At 43.5% G+C, this 27,910-nt stretch overlaps 1 protein-coding gene across 1 annotated transcript in view; it reads right to left on the reverse strand.

Moving 5' to 3' along the window:
* The window catches only part of COL4A5 (collagen type IV alpha 5 chain), a 205,167-nt gene that overhangs the window by 39,122 nt on the left and 138,135 nt on the right, over nucleotides 1-27,910 (reverse strand). Inside the window, exons 35-41 of the mRNA XM_020967263.2 lie at nucleotides 25,028-25,117; nucleotides 23,912-24,051; nucleotides 14,234-14,360; nucleotides 8,667-8,747; nucleotides 7,948-8,046; nucleotides 7,443-7,493; nucleotides 5,763-5,948 (exon numbers count right to left, since the gene is read on the reverse strand). Of these exons, the coding sequence (XP_020822922.1) occupies nucleotides 5,763-5,948; nucleotides 7,443-7,493; nucleotides 7,948-8,046; nucleotides 8,667-8,747; nucleotides 14,234-14,360; nucleotides 23,912-24,051; nucleotides 25,028-25,117 (774 nt within the window). The remainder of the gene's footprint in view (nucleotides 1-5,762; nucleotides 5,949-7,442; nucleotides 7,494-7,947; nucleotides 8,047-8,666; nucleotides 8,748-14,233; nucleotides 14,361-23,911; nucleotides 24,052-25,027; nucleotides 25,118-27,910) is intronic.

Genomic DNA, 27,910 nt, shown 5'->3' on the forward strand with positions numbered 1-27,910 from the left:
CACAGTGAGTGCCTGAAAAATACTTTTTCATCTGTTCATCCCAAACAAATAAACAGATGGTTTGTGAGCATGCAATAGCAGTTAGAAGGGACCTCACAGTCCATTTAGCCCAACTGATAACTCAGTAAGAATCCCCTCTGCTGTATTCCTGAGTGGTCATCCCTACTTGGCTCAAAGGCCTCCTGTGAAAGGGAGCCCCTAACAGCTCTCAGGGCAGCCAATTCCACACGTGGGCAGCTCTAATTGTTAGAGAGTTTCTCCTTAACGTTGTGTCAAAATCTGTCATCTTTTCAGTGACAGCCCATCAGATATTCAAATATGACTAAAGAGTCTCTCTTAAGGCTTCTCTTCTCTAGCATAAGTATCTCCAGTTCCTTCAGATGACAAGAACTCAAGGCCCCTCACCATCCTGGCCCAATGTCCTTCCAAAACTGGAGCACCCAGAGGTGAAAACAATACCCCAAATGGGATCTTTTTTTTTTTTCCAGACAAACTTGTCAAGCCATGTCTCTCCCCATCTTGTACTTGTGAAACTGATTTCTGGGACCCAATTGTAAAACTTTACATTTATCCCTCTTACAAATGTAATAGCTTAAATTAGATTATTATTTTTTCAGACCAATATTCTAAAAAATCCTTTCGGATCATGACTCTGCATCCAGTATGTCAGCTCTCCCTTCTAGCACTGTGCCAAATGATAAATGTGCCATCTAAGCCTATATCCAAGTCATTGATAAAAACGTTAAACAGCACAGGGCAAAGCACAGATCCCTAGGGCACCACACTGGAGACCTCCTCCCAAGTAGACACTGAACCATTAATAACTACTCTTTGAGTCCAGCTATTCAACCATGTCTACATCCAGTTATTTGCACTATCATCTAGTTCACATCTCACCATACTTTCTACATGATCTATATGATACTTTTTACATGAAAAGTAAGAGACTTTTTCAAAAACTCTATATGATACCTACAGCATTCCCCTGACCTTCCAGTCTAATAACCCTGTCAAAAAAGAAAATGAGGTTAGTCTGGCATGACGTATTCTTGCTGAAGTCATGCTAGTTTGTTATGATCATGGCTTCCTTTTTCAGATGTTCACCAGCCATCTCTTTTAATGAATCATTCTAGAATTCTGCCAGGAGTGAAAGCCAAGCTATCTAGCCTATCATCTTATACTTCTGTTACAGACTCTTTGAAAGTCCAAGCATCTGTCCTCTCCAGTCCCACAGCACCTCTCCTGTTTCCTACAATCTTTCAAACATTCCTGATAGTGGCTCAGCCATCCCATCTGCCAGTTCTTTTGGTATCTGAGGATGTAGTCCACCTGGGAGAGGTGACTTGAATTCATCAAAGGCAAGAAGGAAGGAAAGCAGGAAAGAAGTAAGGAAGGAAGGAAGGAAGGAAGGAAGGAAGGAAGGGAAGGAAATAAGCACTTATTAAGTATCTACTTTGTGCCAGTCACTGTGCTAAGTCTTCAGAAATATTATCTCATTCAATCCTCACAACAACCCTAGGAAGTAGGTGCCATTATTATTCCAATTTTAAAGTTGAGGAAGCTGAGGGAGACAGAGGCTAAGTGAGTCATGCTGAGGATCACACAGCTAGTAAGTAGCTGAGGTAGGATTTGAACTCAGGTCTTTCTGACTCCAATTCCAATACTCTATCCAGTTGCCTTGATGAAAGGATCATTTGATGTTTTAGAAATTATAATATTAGAGCTCTGGCCTTGAAGTCAGGAGGACCTGAGTTCAAATCCGGCCTCAGACACTTGACACTTACATTTACTAGCTGTGTGACCTTGGGCAAGTCACTTAACCCCACTGCCTCACAAAAAAAAAAAAGAAAGAAATTATTAGGAGGGAAAGTCAGAAGCAAAGGTCTAAGCTCAGAGGTAAACTATCTTTGAGAATCCTAAGAGTCTCGGGGAAAATAAAGAATCCTTCACATAAATAGCATAAAGCCAAGAAGACAACTTTCCTTTTGGCCTTGCCTCAGAATCACAAATAATAAACACATTCAGATCTTACTCACAATTAGGTGAAAATATTCATTGTGAATTACCAATCTCCCACTGGGCAATTCTCGACACTCTGTTTTTGGTGTGTATAGTTCACACCAATCAATTAATCAACAAGCACTTATTAAGTAATTACTATGTGCCAGGCACTGGGCTAGGCCCTGGGGACAAAAATCCGAAGAATGAAACAACCCCTACTCATGAGGAGCATACATTCTAATGGTGAGACAATGTATATTACATACACACACGTATATACATAATAAATATACATGTTGAATGACTACGAAACAAAGAAAAAGTAGTTAAGTACAAGGCAGTTTGGGAGGAAGAGCACACACTAGCAATTGGGAGTGTCATAAAAGGTTTCAGCTATGTCTTGAATGAAGAGAGAAGCTTTGTGAGTTGGTGATGAGGAGGGAGCACGTTTCGGGCATGGCAGAGGAGGGGTGCAGCCAGAACAAAGGCAAAGAGCCTTGAGATGGCGGGTCAAGTGTGAGGAAGGGAGAGGACAGTTTGGCTGAACTGTGACATGCAGGAAGAAGAGTGAGGCTGGAAAGAGAGGTTGGGGCCAAGTTACAAAGGGCTTTAAAAGCTAAACAGAATAGTTTCTGTTTGATCCTAGAGGCAATAGGGAGTCAACTGACTCACTGGAGTCAGTTGAGCAGGGAAGTCACATGGTCAGATGACATATACACAGGATGAGACCAGGAAAAAACAAGCTATTCATACAAGCAGGTGGTTTGGACTTTTTAGTGTGTCCCATCAGGTCACTTAAAACTGATAACCTTGTTTAATTTAAGTTCCCTGAGGGCAGGTGCTGGTTCACGTTTGTTTTGATGCCCCCAACACTGAGTACAGTGCCTTGCACATAGGGAGAAAGCCTGGCCCTGTGATTTCACTAGGATAGGGAATTCCTGTTGAGGGTTCTTTCTGCCAGGGGAGATCATCTGTAGCTTAGCTGTACAGAGTTGCCTGAGGGACACTGAAAAGTTAAGTGACTTGCCCAGGGTCACACAGCCATTACTGGAGGCAGGATTTGAAAGTAGGCCTTCCCAACTCTCAGGCCAACTCTCTAATCACTATGGCACACTGCTTCTCAAATGTTTCTTGATTGACTGACTGCAAAATCTTGAGTAGGAGACTCTATATTGGGGAAAACCTACACAAAATCCCAGTACAGATTCTAATATATCTGTAGTTTCTAACAGACAAAAGTCTGGGATAATAAAAAAAAATGGTTATTAAACAGCCCAGTTACTTCTGCATTCACAAGTCTCTCCTTCTTGATGTTTTTGGCCAACAATTAGCTTCAGCATCTCCCAAAGGAGTGCAGAATGATGTTTTCCTGCTACAGATCTATGACAAAGAAAGTCACAGATAACTGGACACTGATTCTGCTTGTTAGCAAAATTGGAAAGGAATGCTAAATTGACTTTCCTAATTAAGTGACTTCTCACTGTTGGTTGGAGACACTGGGTATTGTAATTTACTAACATCTTACAATTTTCAGCCAAAATATGAGAACTGATCTGGCATATTATACTCCTGATTGTATACATTAATATATTTGGCAATTTTAAGCATTTATTTGTACACATACATATACGCTCGAGCACTGCTTCTCACATATTCTGGCAAGTCGTTAAACCTCTCAGTGTCCTAGGCAACTCTCTGACACTGTAAGTTACAGGGTAGGTGCCCATCTCCATTGATAGAAGGAGCTCCCTTGCTAGGAACTACCTCTACTAATTAAATTGCAGGTCTAGTTTGAAAAAAAAATGTACATCTACACGAAGGACAACATGGTATAGTGGATAAAGAGTTGGCCCTGGAGTTGGGAAGACCTGGGCAAGTGACTTAACCTCTCAGCGCCCCAAAAGGGCAGCTCTCTGAAACTTTAGGTTCCATAAGAGGTGTAGAGCTACCCTGGTGGAGAGAGCTTCCTATCCCCAAGAAATCATGGTCCAATTCAACATCATGGTCCATGGACCATGAAATGCTAGTCCAAAATCAACACATATGCACTTGCATAGATGGATATAATTTCAAAGGATAAAAAGCTATTACTTGAGCGTTAAGGGGCTAACCTGCAAGACCCAGAAAGGATAGGGTTCATCTAGGTCCAATGTGATCATTGCAAAATGGGAAGAGGACATGGACGCTGCTAGAAATAGCAACCAGCTCCAATATTCCATGGAGCCTTTCACTAAAGGGTTAGTTCACGACTGCTGTATTCTGCAAGCTTATTACACTCCAGAGATCTTTTCACCAACCAAGCCATCACTTCCCAACAGCACACACTGGTGTGTTTTGACAGACAGGAAGTCGTTTTCATAATAATCATTACTCTAAGCTCCTACTAAGACAATCAGGCTTAAACTTCCTGAGTGGAGTTTACAGCAACCATGCAAAAGTTGAGAAGAACTCATTTCTCTTATTTATTTATTTCTCATGACCGTAGTAAAATCAGAAATATAGCTGGGGGCTTTTTTGTTGGTTGATTTGTTTATAACTAATGGCCACATTTCCACTGTGAGCTAACTAATTTCACCATTCCTGAAATAAAATAGCAGTGTTACTCCAAACAGCAAAGTGATAAGGGCTGGCTTCTCTCCCGCCCCCCCCCCACTCCCCAAATTAGTCCTTGTTTAACAGGGGTGCAATCCCATTTTTTCCCCCTGAGAAAGGACATGGCTGAACAATCTATCACTGGGGTTGCTCACCCCCCTCCAGAAACATTCACATCACGGCAGAGACAGCCAGCTAGTGAATAGGTGTTCTGAACATGGCCTGTGATCCCAATGAATTCGAGTCTGTCACACAGATCTCAGCAAAATTAACTACGATATTAGTGAACACACTATTAGCATGAATTAAATGGCATTTGGAAGCAAAAATCCAAAGACTTTCAAGTCCTAGGAAGCATGGGGCCAATTATTTTGTTGCTTTCATTGGAGATTTCACTTGCTTTTTAATCAATGAGAGCCAAGTTTTTAATTACCAGAAATATAAAAATGGAAAATGGAGCCTCGAAAAGCTGTCGATAAAAGACCACCAGTGAGTGCCTGGGCTCAGCAATATTAACCCTGGATGAAAATGAGATTTTCCAGAATTAGTAAATGGAACTACCCCACACAGACACTGAATGAAAAGGTGAACATTGGATGCAGAATTGACTCTGCGGGAACAGTGTTAACGTAAGAAAGATGAGATCCAGACATGAGCTTGGGCTGAGGAGCTCACTATCCAATTTGATCATGCTGGGATGCTGAAGAGAAATTTGATTGTCCTGTTCCTAGGAAAGATGAAATCTGTTTATTGTGCCAATGACATTGAATCATGCAGCCAACTTTGGAGACATTTTTTTGGTCCAGTCCAAAAAAGTAGATTGAGTACCCATGAAAATTATTTCTGGGATATTATAGTTCTGCCTGCATTGCAACATGGCCGTGGGATTTTGCTGCCAGGTTATCAGCAGAGCTTTCCCTTCAACAAAGAGACTAATATGTCAGTTACTGAGTTTTACTTCCTCTCTAAGTAAATGAGGATGACATCCAGTATCAAGTGGAATTGGTGGATGCCATGGAAATCAATGGAGCTGGGCATAAACCAAGCTGTTTACTTGGAACACAGCCCTAAGTTGCAAATTTCGTCTAGCTCTAAATACTAAATAACCTACCAGCAAGACAAAATAATAGACAATAATATGACCATTTCCCTGATGCTCCCAAATGTACCTGGTCTCCCAGGACGACCTCGAGGCCCAGGGTTCCCTTTGAGACCTTCTCGATTTTGACCTGGAGAGCCAGCAGGACCTGGGGGCCCTCGTATGCCAGGGAAGCCAGGATAGCCCCGTTCACCTTTTGGGCCTTGAGGGCCAGGCTTTCCTGGAGTGCCTGGTGAACCTTCATCACCCTTCTCACCTATGAAAATGAAAGAACAAGATTATAGTGCAAATTACAATTACAGATTAGAAATTATTTCAGGTACAAAATATTCATAATCAATAGGCTGGCACTTTGGGGACTTTATCAGCATTCCTGGATTTCATATCTACCTGACCCTATAACTCACTCTCTCACAGAGTCATAAGAGTCAGACTTGGAAAGGACCTCAGTGACCAGCTAGGCCAGCCAATGCTTCCACCCCCAACAACATACCTGACATGTGCCTGAATACCTCCTGGAAGGAAGAACCTACCAATTTCTGAGGCAACCCATCCGCCCTTTGGATAACTCAGAATGCTAGCAAGGTTTTCCTGACAACAAGCTTATGTTAGGCCCTTCTTCTCCCCACTGCTGCCGGTTCTGCCCTCTGGGCCAAAAAGGACAAGTCTAATCCCTTCTCCATATAATAACCCTTCAAATATCTGAAGCCTGCTCTCTTTTTCCTCCTGAAGCTTCTCTTCTCTAGGCTAGATACCCCCATTCCTTTGATTGATCCTCATATGACATGAACTCAGGGCCTTTCACCAGAGAAGGTCATCCTCCTCTGGATGCTCTCCTTCCTAAAGGTCTGAACATAATACTCAAAATTTGGCCTGGTCAAGGTATAAAACTACGAGACTATCGCCTTCTTACTCATGGAAGCCAGGCCTCTCTTAAAAGCCCAAGATCCCATTAGATTTAACAACAATAACAATAATAACCACACGTGCAACTTGAATCTGTCATCTCTCTCTCAAGAGGTGAGCAGCATGCTTCATTATCGATCTCTGGGAATTATGAGGTTCTACTTCACACTCATTTTGGCAAAAAATGACAAATGTTGGAGGGGCTGTGGAAAAACAGGCCCATTAATGCACTGTTGGTGGTCCTGTCAATTGGTATAGCCAGCCACTCTGGAAAGCAATTTGGAGCTATACCCCAAAAGTGACTAAACTATGCTTACCTTTTGACCCAATAATACCACTATTAAGTCTATATCCCAGAGATCAAAGAAAAAAGAAAGGATCCTTATACATAAAAATATTTTAGCAGCTCTTTCTGTTGTTTCGAAGAACTATAAACTAAGAGAATGCCCACCATTTTGGGAATGGCTGAATAAATCATGGCATATGAATGCAATGGAATATTACTATGCCATAAGAAATGATAAAAGGCATGGTTTTAGAGAAGCCTGAAAAGACTTGTAAGAAATGATGCAGAATGAAGTGAGCAGAACCAAGAGAACGACAACACTGTAAAGACACACAACTTTGGAAGACTTAATCATTCTGATCAATGCAATTTAATTCTTGAGAGTTTCCCAGTCCTCCTGGCCCAATTTCAGTGGTAAAATGTTGGTCCACGGAATTGGTCCACCTTCTTCTCCACAACTGTACACCTGCCGCGAGGTTACAACAACCAGTTCTTCCCTGTTGACAAGAATCAGATCTAGAAGAGAATTTCTTCCAGTTGCTCCAACTTCAACCTTACCAGGAAATCCTGGGATTCCTGGAGGTCCTGGGAATCCAAATCCTGGTTGACCTGCCATGACACAACAACAACCCCCCCACCCCCACCCCGGCCCAAAGGATTAATGACACAACTCAGAACAACTGATTTCGAGATTATTTTACATTTCAACCCACAATGAATTCCCTATTTAAATCCTAAAGTGACAGGAGCACTCCTCTGACAAAAACATCCTTCTTGTACCCAGTATTTGAACTACCTGATTGAGGTAAAAAGATCTGGACAGTTTTATATCATGGAAAGAAGATAGTTTGATGGACAAAAGTGAGACATAACTCCATAAATGGAGTAGAAGATGAATATGCAGGGAAATAACATTAAGGGGGGTACATGGAGACTTTAGCATGGTTGATTTCAGCAAGGCAGAGGGAGGCAATGGGGTAAAAAGAGGTGGAATGTTGTGGTATGTTTGCAAGGAAAAAGTCATAAAGGTGAATAGGAGATGCGTAGAGAGAAAATACCTTACCTGGTTCACCCTTCTGTCCAGGTGGCCCAGGAATTCCATCTTGACCAGGTTTCCCTTTCTCTCCTGGAGATCCTGGGGAACCAGGATGGCCCTGACTGCCTATAGAACAAGAACCAAATATTGTAAGTTACAAAAGCAATAAGCAATAAGCTTTCCAATAAGCAATCCCCTGTCTTCCCACAGTCCCCCTCTTATCATATAACCTTTGACCCTCACCACCTAAAGTGACAAAGTCACATAAAACTTCTCCCCAAAATCATCTCTGGAAATAAAACTGCCCCAAATACCAAGGGCCAAATCAGAGAATGCTATCCTGAGTCTTTAATTTTGAGGCTGGCTCTGGGATATGTATGTGGGGAGGGGAAGGCGGGGGGAAACTGTGAGGGGACTGATTTGCTCGAGCCAGATTCTGCAGGTGGGGAACCCTAAGGCCCAAAGAAAGGGAGAACCCTTTGCTAGCAACTGTCAAACAGCCAATCCTGGGCCATCCTTTCAGAAATTCAGCTACAGAATGGCTGCCAATTGAGCTCCAAAGATAATCATCCATAATGGTAATAGTCTGAAATAGCTTTGTGAGAGAGTACACTCTGTAGCTAGAACAAGAACTTGGTAACTGGTCACTTTGCCTCTACTTCTTGAAAAGTAATATCCCATGCAGGAACCGGGCCCACCCAAAGGGAAGTTCAATCTCTGTAATTATGACATAACATCCTACTTACCTACAGGACCAGACTGTCCTGGGATACCAGGGCTGCCAGGTGGGCCATCCAGACCTTTGGGTCCAGGAAGTCCTGTAGTACCTGTGGAAAAGATCCTGAATTGAAAAGCAGAAGAAAAACAGTATTGCTTTGAGAGTTATGCTCCAGAATTAAAGTTTACAGAGTTGGTACAGAAACACAATGAAGAAAAGAAAGGATAAATATAAGGTGTTGGTGCTCATTGGGCATAGTTTTAGTTGTTTGGGGGGGATGATTTAAGATCGCAAATTCATTTGTTAGCATTGTGACACTCATAAACAAAGCAAAAAATTCTTAACACCACTGCACACCAGGCTTAAATCCATTTGCTCTGCAATATAGGAATTAGAAAAATAGATTTAGAAACTAGGCAGGCTGTCAATACAAATAACTCAGCCTACTGGGTGCCTTCAGTCTGCTAGGTTCAATCGGATGTGTTTCCAAAGTACATTGTCTCCTTTATTACTGGATCTAGTACATCCTAAAGGGAGTCAGGCCATCTTGGTTAAAAGGAAAGGTGCTAGAGAAGATTGCTGCTCTGCTTCCTTCTCTCTAGCCCAATGGTGGAAGAAGAAGCAACAAAACCAATAGAAAGGTCACATCTTTCAGAGGATCCCCACCCATTTGGCAAACAAAATGCTTGCTTTTCCACTACCATGACTTATGGTAGAGGTGTTGAAAGAAGGGGCCAGGTGGTCCAAATCTCTAAACGACAGTTGTTAGCTGCTTTAATGTATTCAAGCATGTCAGCCTCCTAGAAGGTATTTCTAGCTGATGCGCTGTCAAAATGGCTCATGGTACATCTTTAATACCACTAAAATTATATCTCTAAAGCCAAAAAATTTGCATTGTTTGCAGGTGTAAAGCGAGGCTGTTCCCTCTTCCTCTATTAGTTGACAAAGTTCTAGAAGTGCTAGTTGTAGCCATAAGAAAAGTGAGAAAAATTAATGGAACAGAAATCAGCAAAAAGAGGCCAAATAGCCCTATTTTTGGAGGATGGTTGACTTAGAAAACCCCAGAGAATCAGCAAAGAAACTAACGAGAAGATTAATAGTTTTAGTAAAGTAGGAGCATGCAAAATAAATCCACAAAACTCATCAGCATTTCTTTATAGTGCTAACAAAGACCAAGAGAAAACGATAGAAAGTAAAATTCCCTTCAAAATAATTACAGATTTCACAAGATATGTGAGAATTAACCTATCAAGACACTCACATAAATTGTATAAGTACAGTTTCCCAAGAATTCTTTGTCAATATAAGGATAAGACAAGAGTGGAACTGTGATTTCACTGGTATGGAAAACTCCCTGATGAGGAAATTCTCTTTACCAATACAGGTCAGCACCTTCTCTGTGATGTACAGTCTTGGAGAATTCCCTTAGAGCACTGAAAGGTTAAGTGACTTGCCCAGGGTCATGTAGTACATATCAGAGATAAGACTTGAACCCAGGTCTTTCTAGCTTCAAGGTTCTCTATCCATCATACAGTGCTGCCTCTCTACAGATATAAAGGAAGATAAATATTTGGAGAAATACTCATTGTTTGTTACTGGGTTGTGCCAACTGAGTACACATGACAGTATGACCTAAATTAATTTACAGATTTAGTACTATATAAAACTATCAAGAAGATACTTTATAGAACCAGACAAAATGATAACAAAATCCTTTGGAGGAACAAAAATCTAGAATCTCTAGGGAAATGATTTTAAAAAGCAGAAGTGAAGAGGGCTGAGCATTACCAGATCTCAAATTGTATTATAATGCAATAATCATCAAAGCTATTCAGTACTGCTTTAAAAGTAGAAAAGTAGATCAGTGGAATAGACTAGATGTGGGAGACTCAGAAACCACTGAATATAACACTGCAGTGTATGATAAACCCAAGGACACAAACTACTCAGGGAAAGATTCCTATTTGACAAAGACTACTTGGAAAACTAGAAAGCAATTGGCAGAAAGTAGGTTCAGATTATATCTAATAAACATAAAAGACCATATCATCATAAACAACACCCCCCACCCTCCAAAAATATAACTAGAGAATGAAAAGAGGTATCTTACACAATTATGGATGGGGGGAGAATTTGTAACCAAACAAGGAATAAAAGTGATCATCGATAAACCAGTCAATTTTGAATGCATAAAATATAAAAGCTTTTTTTGTTGTTTTTGGTTAAGCAATGGGGTTAAGTGACTTGCCCAGAGTCACACAGATAGTGAATGTTACGTGTCTGAGGCCGGATTTGAACTCAGATCCTCCTGACTCCAGGACTGGTGCTAAAAGCTTTTGCATGAATGAAATCAACACAGCTAAAATAAAAAGAGAAATTGTCAAGTAGGAAAAAAAATTGTTGTTGTTTATTGATCAGTTGTTTCAGTCATGTTTGACTCTTTATGACTCCATTTTGGGAGTTTTCTTGGCAAATATCCTGGAGTGCTTTGCCATTTCCTTCTCCATCTCATTTTATACATGAGGAAATTGAGGCCAACAGGGTGAAGTGACTTGTCCAGGGTCACACAACTAATGAGTGTCTAAGGCCAGATTTGAACTTAGGAAGATGAGTCTTCCTGACTCCAGGCCCAGCACTCTATCCACTGAACGCCACCTAGCTGCCCCAAGGGGGAAGAGGGAAATTTTGCATCAAATATTTCTGATAATATCAAAATCTATTATCCATACAACACAGACAACTGACACAAATGTATAAGACAACTGTGTGATCATGCACAAGTCAGTTAACTTCCCCAAGTTTTAGGCAACACTTTAAGACTCTGAGTTATAGATAAGTTGATGATATGCAGTGAGAGTTTACCATCTAATGAAATAACAGGTGTGGAAAAATATACATGCACATATATGTATTCCTCATATTTGTTGTTTCTTTTCTTGAATATATGAGAGGAATAGAGAACTGTCCTCAGAGTCAGGGAAACCTGGATCAAGTCCTGTCTCTGACATATATGTTACCCTGGGCAAGTCACTTAATTTCTCAGTGCCTCAAGCAATTCCACTACAAGCTGGAGAACAGTGTTGTGTTGATTGAGGGACTTTCCTTACCAGGACTTCCCTACAGAAATGAAATCACAAGTCTAGAACAAATATACTTGACGTATGATTTCCAGACTTATGGTTTCATTAATATCTGTACATACACACTATGTATGCATACTTGTCTTCCCACAGCTTCTCCAACATTGATCTGTTTTTTTCTAATTTGTTAGGTGCAAGTGAAAACTTAAAATTATTTTAATTTGTGTTTAATTATCAATGGTTTGGAACATTTTATATGGATATTAATAGTTTGCTTTTCTTCTTTTAAAAATCGTTGGTCATATACTTTGACCATTACCTTTTGAGGAATAGGCCTTGGAAGGGAGGGAGGGAGGGAAGGAGAAAGGGAGAGAGGTTTTATTGTACATGCACGCATGTGCGTGCATACATCTGCGCACGCGCACACACACACACACACACACACACACACACACACACACACACAAATGTCCCAAAAGTCTTAGTGCAGTTTAAAGCTGTTATTATTTGAGTTTATTAAGCTTCTATACTAAGATTTTTGAGATACCCAGTACATAGAACTGATCTTAGAAATACCTGTAAAGACTGAACCACTCTAAAACAACAGTGATCAGAGGATCTGAGCAAAGAGTCTTCAAAAGAAGAAAAGGAAACTATTGACAGTCATATGAAAAATACTATAAATCACTAGTAATAAGGTAAACACAAGTTTAAAAAATTCTGAGTTTTTACTCATACCCATAAAATTGTGAAAGATGGAAAAAAGCAGAAATAGTCAACATTGGAGAGGTCATCGAAATACTGGCATGTGAATACACTGTTGGTGGAGCTGTAAACAGATCCAACCATTTTGGAAAACAATTTGGAATTATGTGAAAAAGTCACTAAACTCACTAAAGTCACTCAACTTTGACCTAGTGATCCCACTACTGGACATACACAGTAAGATGGGCCCTCAAATACCAAAATATTTGGAACAGACTTTTTGTGGAGGCCAAAAATTGGAAACAATTCACTAGTAAAAGATGAAAAAAGTTGGAAAATGGAATTTGTGAAGGTAAAGGGATAGCTTTGCTCTGTGAGAAATGCCAAGAAAGTTGCTTGGGGCCCTGGGAGGTTAGGTGTCTAGCAATTCTCTAAAACCAAAAGTTACAGAACAACTGAGCTACACTGGTAGAGGGATTACCACATTGGGAGTTCCTCATACCAATGAAATCACAGCTTCAGTCCAGAAAACAAAACAAAACAAATCAAAACAAATAGCAAATATGAGGAATTCAGAGAAACGTAAGAAGACTGGCATGAACTGATGTAAGCAGCCTCAGTAGAACCAAGAGGACAACACACATAGGGACTCCAATAATACCAATGGAAATAATAATGAGTTAACACTTATTAAGCACCTCCTATGTGCCAAGCACTGCACTAAGTGCTTTACAGATGAGGAAACTGAGGCAGACAGAGGTGAAGCGACTTGCCCAGGATCACACAGCTAGGAAGTGTCCAAGGCTGGATTTGAACTCAGGTCTTCTTGACCCCAGGACTAGCAACCCATCCACTGTGACACCTAACTGCACCAGACTCCCTTTTGGTGGTATATATCTATATCTATCTATATCTATATATCTCAATAACAAATCTTAGTCGGAGAGAATGGATGATGAATTCAGCATGCTTCCGTTCTCTCAATGGACAGGTAGAGCACTGGAGAAGCGGAATGGTTCTGCTTAATTGCTCTTCTTTGTTATAACAGAGGGTTCAAAGTGAAGGGAGATACACTGAGAAATGATTAGAGGGTAAAAAAAAAAGGTACATACTAAGTCTTTTTTCTTTTTTTCCCCATGAAATCAGATTCAAAAGTTAAGGGACTTGTTTATTGTCAGTACCAGTGAAGTCAGAGAAATATGTTTCAGAGTCAAGAGCTCAGTGATGGTCCAGGCAGCCATACTGCCGGGGAAGTGAAGCAGCCAGCGCTGAACACAGCCAGCATGAAGGGAGCCGATAATAAGATAACTCAGTCTCAGTTCTTTTACTCAAGTCACTCAACCGTTTGTTAGCTGAATGAACTGGGCCGCCACTGTGCCATCACCACCCATTGGGTTCCTATGTACCGGTGGCAAACTTTCCAAGGGAACCAGAAGCAGGACAGGGCTCAGCTGTGAATATTATCACCTATGAAAATAGTCAGGCTCCTTAATTGGCCTGCAGCTAGCAGTCCAAATTGGAAAGTAGTATAAACCAACTGTCTTGCAGGTCTCAGAATCTTCCCCTGCTGAGCTGCTGGGGCCCTTCTCCATTCTGCAAGAAATGCAGCTCAGAAAAAAAGAAAGGGAAATGGCCGGCACAAAGTCGATATCAGATCTGGGGGTCGGATCCAAGCACCAGGCAAATAAAACAGATTATCTCTGTCTCTTGATTTTGCCCAAGAGCCAGCAGCAAGAGGCAGGGGAAAAGAGGAAGGAACGGAAGAAACCTGGGCTGCTCAAAAATTAGAATTAAAAGAGAAAAATGTTACCTGGCCATCCGGGAAAGCCTGGCCGTCCTTTTACCCCAGGGCTCCCTGGAGCACCAGGCAAACCAATATCTCCCAGGGCACCTTGAGTGCCAGGAGTACCTGGGTACCCAGGCAGGCCAGGATCACCCTGGAAATATAAACAGAAAGACATAACAGTAGCATTGCTTACATTTTCCAGAGTCTTAGCACATTATAATGCGATCCTTCCTTGGCAGGGTAGCCTGTCTCCCCAGATGGCTCTACCATGCAAAGACACATGTTTTCTGATGTTGTATTCTGCTTTATCCTCCCTCGTTCAGATACTGTTTAAAAGCTGATCCAATCCTTCAAAAGCCCACCTCGAGTCCCAGCCCCTTCAGGAACTCTTCCTTGACAAATGTGGCTCAACCCAAGTCTCCCTCGCCCTTTCCTGATGGATGATATCCCTACACCACGTTCTGGGAGCTAATTATGCTGCCTAGTTCCATCTTCTAATTGCTTCATGTATGTAAGTCTCGTCTCCCCCAACTAGACCATAAACTTCTTGTGGTCAGGGACCAAAGTGAGCTTCCTTTGTATCTCTCTCCATGCTGGACAGCACAAGAAATGCTTAGTGAATACTTGTTGGCTTCAAGTCTCCATAGATCAGCTTGGAATAAATCATCTGATAATTCTTGTTACTAAGGAAACAATCCAATTTAGGTACCCAAGTACAAGGCAGAAGAGAAAATTGGGACGTATCACTAGCAAGAAGATTATACTCAGTAATGGGACACTGAAATGTAGAGATTCAACCTCTCATTTTGGCCATTCTAATTTCCATAAGCCCTCGCTCTCTCCCCCCTCCCCATTCCTACCCCCACGAATGCCAACCAACCCCAAACAAAATCAAGCATCTATTTTTCATACCAGGGTTTTGAAGAGGAATCAAAATTCCGTGGCTTGCATTTTCATCTTTTCTTACCATTGTCCATGTTGCTAAGGCACACGGAGCTGAGAGGTCATGAAAATCCCAAGGGACATGCATCCTGACCCAGTCACTCTCGAGCCACGCACTAAGAATTCTGCTCTTGACTCGGTGGGCCCAAGGGCAGGACTTTACATATGACCCTGTACATTTTCAACTTCTTTGATACCGTGCAGTGTTCTAGGCTGCTGAGCTCTTCCTGGAACCTGACTTGGTCATCTAAGACATCAGTAATCTATGTGATGACCAGCACCTGCAGTCTCCCCCATATGCTGTCTCCCCCAAGTAGAACGTGAGATTCTTGGGAACAGGGACTGATCTGCCTTCCTATTTGGATTCCAGGGTGCAGGATAGTGTTTGGTATACAGCAAGTACTTAATAAATGTTTCATTCGCTTGTTCACTCATTCGGTATGCTGTCATTGATAAAAATATCTAACTGAAAAAGACCAATCAGAGGCAATGGTGATCCGGTGAAGGAAATACTGAGTTAGGAGACCTAACAATTCACCTCCGCTCCATGGGACTCAGTTTCCTCATCTGTAAAATCACTAGATGGTCTCTGAGATCCTTTCCAGCCATAGATTTATGATGCTATATAAACACCACCACCCACCGCCACCAACAATAACATTTATATAGTGTTTACTATGGGCCAAGTACTGTGCTAAGTGCTTTACTATGCTTATCTCATTTGATTCTCAACAACAACCCTGGTGGAAGGTGCTATTATTATCCCCATTTTTTTTTACAGCTGAGGAAACTGAGGCAAACAGGGTCAAGTGACTTGCCCAGGGTCACACAGCTAGTAAGTGTCTGAAACTGGATCTAAACTCAGGACTTCCTAACTCCAGGCTCAGTGTTCTTTCTTAGCTGCCCATGTGACCTTGGGCAAGTCACTTCCCTAACCTGGGCCTCAATGTCCTCATCTGTAAAATGTAGGAGTTGAACTAGATGGTCTCTGAGGTCCCTTCTGGTTCTAAAACTTTGACCCTAAGATCCTATGAACTCACTGTGCAACTTGGGGCAAGTCACATAAGCTTTCTGAGCCTAAAGCTCACGTCTGACCATATCACTCCCCTCCCCCAATCATTTCCAGTGGCTCCCTACTACCTCTTGGATCGAATATAAACTCTACATATCACTCCCCTCCAGGCACTCTAGGGTCCAGCCTTCTTCCTGTTCCTCAAACAAGCCACTCTCATCTCTTACCTCTGGACCTTTGCATGGGCCAGCCACCATACCCTCCTTACACCCATCTCTTAGAATCCCTGGCTTCCTTCAAGATTTTCCTCAAGCACCACCGTCCACACAAACCCTTTACTGCTTCCCCAGTGCCTTCTCTTCCCAGGTTTCCTGGTATCTAGTTTGTATGTATGTAGTACACGCCTGTGTACATGCATTGTGTCTCCCCCAACAGAATGCAAACTCCTTGGGGCAGGAACTATTTTTACTTTGTCTTTGCGCCTCCCCAACACCCAGTACAGTGCCCAACACAGTAGGTGCTTAATAAATGCTTACTGACTGGACTGGAAGATCACTAAGGTGGCCTCCCTCTAGGCTGACATCAATCATCAGTGGGAATACTCATTCAGCCAGTTCAAAAGCCACCTGATTGCAATAACACCCAGTTGGAATCATTCCGTTTTGCCCATAGGAATATAAAAGACTTTTATCAAAAGCCTTGTGGACATCCAGGCATTGCCCTGGATCTGCCAAGACCCAGTATCTCCGATAAAGACAGAGGAGAACAAAGGATAGAGAGTGCTGGACCTGGCGTCAGGCTAGGCCAGGGTTCGAATCCTGCCTTGGACACTTACTAGCTACATGATCCCGGATAAAGCACTTCTTCCCTTGGTGCTGTTCCTCAGTCATTTCAGTCATGTCTGACGCTCCATGACCCCATTTGGGGTTTTCTTGGCAAAGATACTGGAATGGTTTGCTATTTCCTTCTCCAGTTTATTTTACAGATGAGGAAACTGAGGCAAACAGGGTGAAGTGACTTGTCTGGGGTCACACAGCTAGGAAGTGTCTGAGGCTGGATTTGAACGCAGGTCTTCCTGATTCCAGGTCCAGCGCTCTATCCACTGAGCCGTGTAGCTGCCCTTCAGCTGCCTAGGCCTATGTAAAACAAAGGGCTTGGATTCTTTTTTTTTGTTTTCATCTCCCTAGGCCTATACTAAACAAGGGGCTTGGATCCGACAGCTTTTAAGGTGTCTTCTAGCCCTAAATCTAGGTTCCCATGATTCTCTGCTCATTTACTCCCCCAGATGCACCTGGCTTGCTATAACTGGCTCCTGCCAATGACCATTGTGTTTTGCAAAGATAACTACAAAACAGCTGTTTAATCATCCTTTGGAGAACATTTGTAGGGGCCGATGTAAAGTTTGCTGGGAAAATCTGCACACTCTTTTGTTCACCTTTTTGAAAATTGCTCCAACGCTCTGCTGTCTGCTTTCTCATTTCGCCCCACTTCCTCAAAGCTCCCTGACTGTTGGGTCAGCAATGAGCCCTCTGGATTCTTTCAGGGGCTTGGAATGCAGGCGACCTAAACTCATTTAATGCAATCCCACTATCTCCTCACCCAGCCCTGGCTTCAATTGCCTCTTAGCTGAGTCTGTTCTACTATCTGCAATCTGAATATCATTCTCTTTATGGAGGAGTAGGAAACAAAAGGGCTGAGTGGTTCTGTTTTTCTTTGTTCTCTGGCTAAAAGCAGCTCTGTGGCAGAGGAGACGGCTGGACTTATCGGGCCTCGGATACTACCTTGTGGCCCTGGGCAAGCGTCCTGCCCTCCAGTCTCACACCTTCCACTGCTTTTTGGACGTACTGAGCTGGGTGTTTTCTGAAACTCAGCATTCCCTAAACTGAACTCATTATCTTTCCCCTCAAAGCTTTCCCTCTGAATAAAAATGATAATGCACTAACTAGCATTTATATAGCATCTACCATATGCCAGGTACTGTGCGAAGTGCTTTACAAATATTAGCTCACTTGATCATTATGATAATCCAAGGTTGCTCGTATTGAGTTGTTTCAGTTGTGTCTAACTCTTTGGGACCTCATTTGGGGTTTTCTTGGCAGAGATAATGGAGTGGTTTGTGATTTCCTTCTCCAGCTCATTTTGTAGATGAGGAAACTGAGGCAGACAGAGTGAAGTGACTCGCCTAGGGTCACACAGCTAGTAAGTGTCTGAGGCTGGATTTGAACTCAGGTCTGCCTGACACCAGGGCCTGGCACACTGTCCACTGAGCCACCTACCTGCCCTGATAATCCTGGGAGGTAGATACTATTATTATCGCCATTTTTACAGTTGAGGAAACTGAGGCAGACAGTGGTTAAGTGACTTGCCTGAGTTCACACAGCTAGTAAGTTTATGAGGAAGGATTTGCGCTCAGGTCTTTGTCACTCCAGGCTCAGTGTTTTATCTCTCAATGTGACTCCTAGAAAACTTCCAAACTTCCCCATTACTGTCACCCAGTCACCCAGGCTCGAAATCTAGGTGTTATCATCGACTCCTCTCTCTCACTCCCATATAAAATTTGTGTCAAGTTCTCTCAATTTTATCTTCTTAATCTCTCTCAAATATGCTCCCTTCTCTCCTCTGACACTGCCCCCACCCTGGTGCAGCCCCTCATCACCTCCCACTTGGACCATTCCAATAGCTGCTGGTGGGTCTGCCTGCCACAAGGCTCTCCCCACTACTGCAGTGGCCGCTGGTGGGGCTGCCTGCCACAAGGCTCTCCCCACTACTGCAGTGGCCGCTGGTGGGTCTGCCTGCCACAAGGCTCTCCCCACTACTGCAGTGGCCGCTGGTGGGGCTGCCTGCCACAAGGCTCTCCCCACTACTGCAGTGGCCGCTGGTGGGTCTGCCTGCCACAAGGCTCTCCCCACTACTGCAGTGGCTGCTGATGGGGCTGCCTGCCACAAGGCTCTCCCCACTACTGCTTCCCTATCCCCTCCAGGAACAAATGCAAAATGTTCCACTTGGCATTCAAAGCCCTTCGTAAATTAGTTCCCTCTTACCTTTTCAGTCTTCTTATACCTGACCCCTGACACATACTCTGTGATTCAGTCACACTGGCCTCCTGGCTATTCCTCAGACAAGACTCTCCACCTCTCAGCTCTGGGCATTTGCACTGGCTGTCCCCCCTGACGGGAGTGCTCTCCCGCCTCACCTCCACCTCCTGGCTTCCTTTAACTCCCTACCAAATCGCACCTTCTACAAGAAGTCTTTTCCCAACCCCTTGTCTCTGTTGCTAATCTCCAATTTATCCTCTAACAAACTTGTTTGTATATTACTTGCATGTTGTCTCCCCCATTAGACTGAGGGCTCTCTGGGAGTAGGGATTGCTTTTGGCCTTTTTTTGTATCCCTAGCACTTAGCACAGTGCATGACACATTTGGTGTTCACTCTTTTAGTTGGGTCCGACTCTTTGTGACCCCATGACCATACTGTCCGTGGGGTTTTCTTGGCAAAAATACTGGAGTGATTTGTCATTTCCTTCTCTGGTGGATTAAGACTAACAAAGGTTAAGTGACTTGTCCAGGGCCACACAGCTAGTAAGTGCCTGAGGCTAGATTTCATCTCGGATCTTCCTGACTTCAGGCCCAGAGCTCTAGCCACTGTGCCACCTAGCTGCCTTCCTGGCACATAGCAGGCTCCAAATGATCCGTGTCACAACCTTCAAGAACCACTGCTGTGGGCACTTAATTAATGTTGAATTGAATTTTTGAGAAATATTGGTTATCCAATGAGATTATGCATAAAAATCAGTTTCAAGAAGGGCATAGGTCGGGGCAGCTAGGTGGCGCAGTGGATAGAGCACCGGTCCTGAAGTCAGGAGGACCTGAGTCCAAATCTGGCCTCAGACCCAGCACTTGACACTTTACTAGCTGTGTGACCTTGGGCAAGTCACTTAACCCCAATTGCCTAAAAGCCAAAAAAAAAAAAGAAAAAAAAGAAAAAAGAAGGGCATAGGTAAATTAATAGAAGATGAATCTGCAAAGGTTTATGAAGAGGGAAGTTAAGGGTATTTCAATAATAGCCTAAGTCTTGGAGGGTGATATCAGAGGGGGTCTTCCACAGAAGCATCTTCTGTTACCACATTAGGGCACAGAATGCCAAGCTCGATAGGCCTGTCTTAACCTGGGATAGGCTTTCCTAGGCTGCTTGGAGATGTCCTTTCCACCAATGAGCCTCTCCTCCCATGAGCCTCTTCTCCCCTGTGGCTCTGACCAGGAGAATTTCACTGATAGCCAGGAATTCCCTGGCTCCACCCTCAAAGTCACCAGAATTTTGTTCTTCTCTTTTTCCTTTGTCACCTTCCTGGGAACTATTTATACTAGTCTTTATCAGTAGAGGCTACCATGAAATGCTGTGGCCTGAAAGAGACTTCAGATTATGTGAGGTGAACACTTGTCCTATTTACCCAACTGAGACAAGTTTAAAATTCAGTGGAGCACATGCTCAGAGCAAGTGATACTTGGAAACTTCAGAAAGAGGCAAAGGGTAGGCCTCATTTTGGGAGCTTTCTTACAGAATCATAAATTCAACCTAGCTCAATTAGTATTGATTAAGTACCCAGTAAGTGCCAGGCACAATTCAAGATTCTAGGGAGACATAGACAGGACAGTTCTTGCCTTCAGGAAGTTTATTTTCTACAAAGGTAATGCAACTTGTAAACAGATAAATACAACATAATTTGAGGAGAGAGAGGGAGAGGGAGAGAGGGAGGGAGAGAGACAGAGAGAAAAAGGAAGGGGAAAAGAGAGGGGAAGAGAGAAAAGGGAGAAAGGGAGGGGAAGAGAGAAAGGGGAGAAAGAGAGAAAGGGCGAGAGAAAAAAGGAGATAGGGAGAGAGGTGGGAGACAAAGGCAGAGACAGAGAGAGAGGCAGTGAGAGATGAAGAAAGGGAGGGGGAAAGAAAGGAAGAGAGTGGGGAGAGAGATAAAGAAGGGGGAGAGAGCAGGAGATAGGACAGGAGACATAGAGAGAAATAGAGAAGACAGAGAGAGATTGAGAGAAAAGGAGAGAGAGAGAGAGAGGAGAGAGAGAGAGAGAGAGAGAGAGAGAGAGAGAGAGAGAGAGAAGACAGAGAGACAGAGAGGAACAGGAACTAAGAAACAGCAGAATTAGGGGAGGTTTCACACAGGTGCCTCTAAGCTGAGGAGGCAGGGACAGTAACAACAAGTGGACCAGTCTGACTAGACTAGAGAAGGAAAGGAGGGTGATGGTCTCTGGGTCTAGAAGAGTCAACTGGGGAAAGCCAGCGAGGCACTTTACACAGCAAGCCCAGAAGCACTGCAGATCTTGGCAGTGGAAGAGAGCTTGAGATCACAGGCCCCTTGATCTAGAGCTGGCACAGCCCTCAGAGGCCATCTAGTCCAATCCTCTCATTTTACAGATGAGGAAACGGAGGCCCAGGGAGGGGAAAGGACTTGTCCAAGGTCACACATGTAGTATCAGAGGTGGGATTTAAACTCAAATGTCTTGATCTCTAAGGGGGAAGAGAACAAGCACTTATTAAGCACCTACTATGTGCCAGGCTCTGTGCTAAGCACTTTATATGTATGGTCTGATGCTGAGTGAAGTGAGCAGAACCAGGAGAACGTTGTACACAGTAATAGCCACGTTGTTTGATGACTAATATTGATTAACTTAACCTTTCCCAGCGATACAAGGATCTAAGACATCTCCAAAGGCCTCATGATGGAAAATGCTATCCACATCCAAAGAAAGAACTATGGAGTTTGAATGCAGATCAAAGCATACTATTTGCTCTTTTTTTTTCTTCTGTTGTGTTTTGTTTCCTCTTTCTTGTGGTTCCTCCTATTTGGTTCTAATTCTTCCTTACAACATCACTAATGTGAAAATATGTTTAATAGGAATGTATATATAGAACCTATATCAGATTGCATGCCATCTTGGGGAGGGAGATGGGGAGGGAGGGGGAGAAAAATTTAAAACTCAAAAGCTTATGGAAGTGACTGTTGAGAATTCAAAATGAATTAATAAAAAATAAATAAAAATAAGCACTTTACAAATATTATCGCATTTGATCCTCATAACAACTCTGTGAGAAAGGTCCCCATTTTACAGTCGAGGAAACTTTGGTAGACAGGAGGGATAATGACTTGCCCAGGGTCACACAGCTAGGGAATGTCTGAGGCTCCATTGGAACTCAGGTCTTCCTGCCTCTGCTGGGTGCCACCTGGATGTTCCCTCCACCCCCAGTCCCCCACCCCGCTTTCCCCCATACCACACTGACTCCAATCTAGATCCAATTAGACACCTAATCATGGTTTCCTGTTGCTACCTCTGCATGATGGCAGAATGAGCTCCAACAGCATTATTTTTGAGGACCTCTGTTTTTATTAATGCGCCTCCAATTCGCCCACACAATTCTTGAAATAAATTAGTCAAAGCGAAGCATTGAGTGACGTCCTGTGAGCTCTGGCTTTGTTATCTCTGGTTCCATGAGAACTATAGCCCTTTATGGGGAATTTCCTATCAAATCTATGTTTGGAACCTGCTGCGTCTCCAACGCATTCGAAAATTGCTTCCTTCATTAGAACGATAGTTCTAGTGCTGCCTGGGAGAGCAGAGGGGTATTTTACGTATTTTCCAGCACCCGCTTCCATGGAATTGCATCAGAAGTGGCAATTACCCTACTGCTGAGTTTCATGGGGTTGATTCACGTAGCGAGAAAGGTATTAGAGGTCCAACCCCCACATCTGGCAAGTGCTTACCAACCGTGTGACCTTGGGCAAGTCACTTCATGTCATGGTACCTCCATTTCCCCATCCAGAAAGCAGCAGATGTAATGATAATAAATGATAGCAGCTCACATTTATACGGACTTGTAATTCTGTCAAACACTTTCCATAAGTGGTCTCCTTTGATCCTGTGAAAGTGGTACTATTAATCTCCCCGTTTTGCAGATAAAACTGAGGCTCAAAGGTAAAGTGATTTTTCTAGGGTCTCAGAGCCAGCCTGAGGTAGAATTTGAACCCAGAGCATCCTGGAGTACGAGTCCAACCTCTATCCATCGGGCCATACTTCTTCTCTAAGGGAAGGGCAACTGACTTAGATGAGTTCCAAGTTCCCTCCCAACTCTTACAGCCTGTGATTCGTTCCTCTGTCTCCCTCAGGGCCTAGTATCATACATAGCAGTTTAACTCAGTAAACAGTGCAGGAGATCTAGCGCTGTTAATAATAATGCTCACATTTCTACAGCACCTACTGTGTGCCAGGCACTGTACCACGGCGCCTTACAATTATTATCTCATTTGAGCCTCACAACAACCCTGAGGGGTAGGTACCATTATCATTCCCATTTTACAGTTGAGGAAACTGAGGCAGAGAGAAGTGAAATGACTTGCCCACAGCTAGGAAGTGTCAGAGACTGGATCTGAACTCAGGTCTTCCTGACTCCAGGCCTGGCGCTCTATCCACTACACTATCTATCCAAATTGGCAGGGAGATTTATTTGGTTTATTGAAACATACTCTTAGCTTGAGATAGGAAAAAATAGCATTACAATGGTTCTGTTTTTCACCTGCTCTCTCCTATTCTCATTCAAACTGTCAACTCCAGAGAAAAGAGAGCCCAGCCTGGATATGTGGCTGTATTATTTCGGTTGTTTAAATGAGAAGCAGTAATGATCATAATAATGTAAGAGAAAAATCCCGTATGTTCCCAGCAGCCTTCTTTCTACCTGCAGGACTATACCTTAGGACCTGGGAGACCCGGGTGACCAATTTCTGCAACCCCAGGAGCTCCTTTGTCTCCATTTTGTCCAAGAAATCCTGGGGAGCCAGGCTGGCCAGCAACTCCAGGCATCCCTGGAGACCCTTCCACACCTTGGAGACCTGTTAAAATAGTTATTAATTGCAGTGTGCCCTTTATTAGCTGACACATGAAGATACCTGTAGCCACGGAAACCGAGGGGAAAGAGAGAGAAACAAAGAACTCTGCATTGAAAGCCTGGCAGGGGACAGCTGGGGCTGGTCCAGGCCCTGATGTATGGCAGGGGCAGGAGATACTTCCTCCCTCCTCCAATCTCCCAGGATCCAGCTGCCCACCCTGCCTGTCCCGGGCAGTGTGGGACACCTAGGATTAACTTCACAGGTGGAAGACCCTGGACCCTTACCTTAACCCATGAGTAAGCTGAGCCCTCTCCCTTCCCAGTCTCTCTCTTCCTCTGCCCTCCCTTTCCACCAAGCCCTGCCCTATCGGTAACAAACTCCATTTCATCTTTGATTTCTTTTCACGTTCCTTCCATCTCATGGCACTCACTGGAACCTAACTTTCACCTGAAGACACTTGGCATCATCCCTTTGGGTGACCGCTCTTCATCTCATACCTTCTGACACATGTGAGAGGGCAGGAGAAGTTGGCAGCTTCCCTGGCCCCACTGGCGCTTTTCAACCTTTCTTCATTCGGCAGCCCCAGACCACACTTACTACTGGTCACTCGTGGTCTTCTCCAACTCAACCCTTCTCCCCTTTGGACACCCTGATCTCTTGGGTCCTCAACCCCTTCAGTCCCTCTGCCCTCTATCTCACGGTGACCTTAAGCATGCTCAGGAGAGGGGATATGCTAACCACCAGCCCTGCCTGCTAAACTCCACATGTCCCAGGTCACACAGTCCCTAGTCATAATTCAGATGCTGAGAAGGGAAGGACTCACAGATTTCTGAATTTTTAAGTCTCAAGAATTCTGACAGTTTGTCTCTCAATTCCTGTTCAATGCCTCAATACCTTGGTCTCAATACCTCCTTTTGGCAATTAAAAAAAAACTACGTTACATTAGGCGAACAGCATCCTGGGGTTTCTTCTCACTCACCCGGAAATCCCATGTCTCCTATGCGTCCTTTTAATCCAGGAGGGCCTACTGGTCCTGGTCGCCCTGGAAGGCCTTGGTTTCCCTTGGGGCCTAGAGAAATCAATATGGTGGAGTTAAACGGCAATGTCAGTAATTAACTAGGCTCCTCATCTCAGAATGTGTCCAAGGTTAGGACAGTATGGGATGACAGCCATGGAGATCCTAATCCACATATGCCCCTGATGGCAGCCAAGAAGTACAGAAGTAAATGGAGAGCCAGTTAGTCAACAACATGTCAACCACTGTGCTAGGCCCTTGGAATATAAAGAAAGGCAAAAACGTGGTCCATGGAGCTCATATTCTAATGTGGAAGACAATTGGTAAATAATTACTTAGGGGTTCTTAAGCTCAGGTTAAAATTGCAGGGGGTCCCACCTTTATTTTTACAAACTTCTAACTGAAATTTAGCATTTCCTCCAATTATTTAAAAGTATAGCAGTGAGAAGGCGTCCACAGGCTTCCCCAGACTGCCCAAGAGGCCCTTGACACCAAAAGAGGTTAAGAACCCCTGAACTAGGCACGTATATAATATATACTGAGTAGCTGAAAGGCAACATGAGAGAGGAGGACATGGGGGGAGGGTCCATGGGGAGGGACTTTGTGGTGGGCTGCAGATGGGCTTTAAGCTGAGTTTTGGAGGAAGTCAGGGGCAAATGTAAGGAGGGACAGCCAGTGCAAAGGGTAGCAGGGTCAAAGGGTGGGGGGGGAGGGGTATGGCTTAACTTAAAGTGTGAGAAGACTAGAAAGGTAAGAAGGGGCCAGGTTATGAAGAGTTTTATATTCACAGCTACTCCTCACGCTAATGCAGCTTTATAAGTAAGAGTCCAAATTTCACCAAGCCTACTGTCCCTATGGATATTGCATTGGTAATAAAGCAAATTAAATCAGCAGCCTTTTTGAATCACAAAAGAGCCAATACATCTTTCCTTATGCAAGTGAGCAAAGATCTATTTCCAAAACTGGCTGAAAACTTTTTCCCCCTTTTTAAAAAATGAATTTTATTGCCATCCTTTGTCCTTCCATCACACACATTTCCCAACATATACCTCTCCCCTCTGCCTCCTAGAGAGCCATCCCCTAGTACATAGAATAAAAAAAAGGGGGGGGGGAACATTTTGGCCTGAGTAACCAACCAAGCCAAAAAATCTGACATTATATGCCAATGTTCCCCACCCACAGTCCCCCACCACTGCAAAGATAAGGAGGGAGGTAAATTCTCCTCTTTCTTCTTCGGGGCTGAGCTTAGGGTTATTATCATTTCTTAGCATTTGGTTTCAATTATCTTTGCTATCGTTCATTCTATTTCCATTGTTTATGTCATTGTGTATGTTATTTACTTGGTCCTGCTTTATCTTACTCTGCATTGGTTCACAGACATTTTCTCATGCTTCTCTGAATTTTCAATATTCTTTGTTTCTTGCCAAACATAATATCCCATCAATCAATGTACCCCAACTTGTTCTGGCTAAACACTTTTCACCCAAAAATTCAGCTCATCTGGTCCTTCCCAATGTATATCCTCAGATACTCCCATCCACCCCATTTGAAAGCTCAATCTGTTTTGAAAGGGTCCACTGTCCATTAGGGAATCGTGACGCATGAATGTAATGTGATATTTACTGTGCCGTAAGAAACAAGGCACAATAAGAATTCAGAGAAGCAGGAGAAGACTTATGTGAATTGATGCAGAGGGAAGTCAAGCAGAACCCAGAAAACACCATACACAATGACTACAATGGTGGAAACTGAATGTTGTGTAATTATGACTAGGCTTGGTCCCAGAGAAGAGATGAAAAAATGCCCCTCCCTTGCTTCTTTGAAGAGATGAGGAATTATGGGTAGGGAACACAGCATATACCATCAGATTTAACGTGTTGTTTGCTTTTGCAGAAATGATTTTTTTTCCCTCTTTCTTTTTGTTTCCTTGTTACAAGGGCTCACTTGGTAGGAACCACTATTTGAACTGTGAAGAGATGATAATTGAACCCCTGGGAGCTGATGAGGTCAACAGGTACAGAGAGTGAAGAGAAGAGGACACAGAAGATTCGAGAATTATAAAGTTAGGGATGGAAAGGATCTCAGAGGCCATCTATCTCAATCTCCTCATTTTACAAAGGAGGGGACTGAAGTCCAAGCGGGGGGGGGGGGCAGCGTGGAGAATGACTTGTTCAGGGTCACATAAGTCATTATGATAGAAGAGGGGGGTTGAATCCAGGTCTCTGACTTTGAATACAGGGCTCTTTCCCACTGTAGCACCAAGGGAGGAGGGACATTGTATGAAGGTTGATAACAAAAGATCTCCATTTTTAAAAATCTTTGTAAAGGGTTTAGAGGTGGATTTCACCATTCTGCAGCTGGGTTGACTATGGAAGGTGACTGACTGCAAAGCAGAGGCTTAGGGGGGATGCTGAGCTGAGTGCATAGGCTAGGCACAGTCCTGGGCATTCTGCCAGGGGCACTTTCCTAGGCACAAGCTGCCAGCTTGGGGAGCAGGTGAACAAAGGGGCACTATGCGGCTCTTCTTTACATGTCCCACTGAGGTAGCAGGCAGACTGGGGAGAAATAACTACCTAAGCATGTATGAGGCTTAGCAGATAGATAGCATGCAGCTGTTCTTTATTTTCACAGGTGCTATAGCAAAAGGAAATTGGCTAAAGTGGGAACCAAGTAGAGAGTCTATAAAGAAGAAAGAAAAACTTGTGAACACAGAGGGTTATTAACACGAGAGCAGGTATCCAAGGGAGGCTGCAAAACGGCCCTCCCTGGGCCAAGAGAGAGCATGCTGGGAAACAGAACCTGTGCCCATGCCTTGCACTCTTACCTCTGGGCCTGGAGTGATGATGA

The sequence above is a fragment of the Phascolarctos cinereus genome, unplaced genomic scaffold (assembly GCF_003287225.1).
Source record: "Phascolarctos cinereus isolate Bilbo 61053 unplaced genomic scaffold, phaCin_HiC Scaffold_8;HRSCAF=390, whole genome shotgun sequence".
Lineage (NCBI taxonomy): Eukaryota > Metazoa > Chordata > Mammalia > Diprotodontia > Phascolarctidae > Phascolarctos > Phascolarctos cinereus.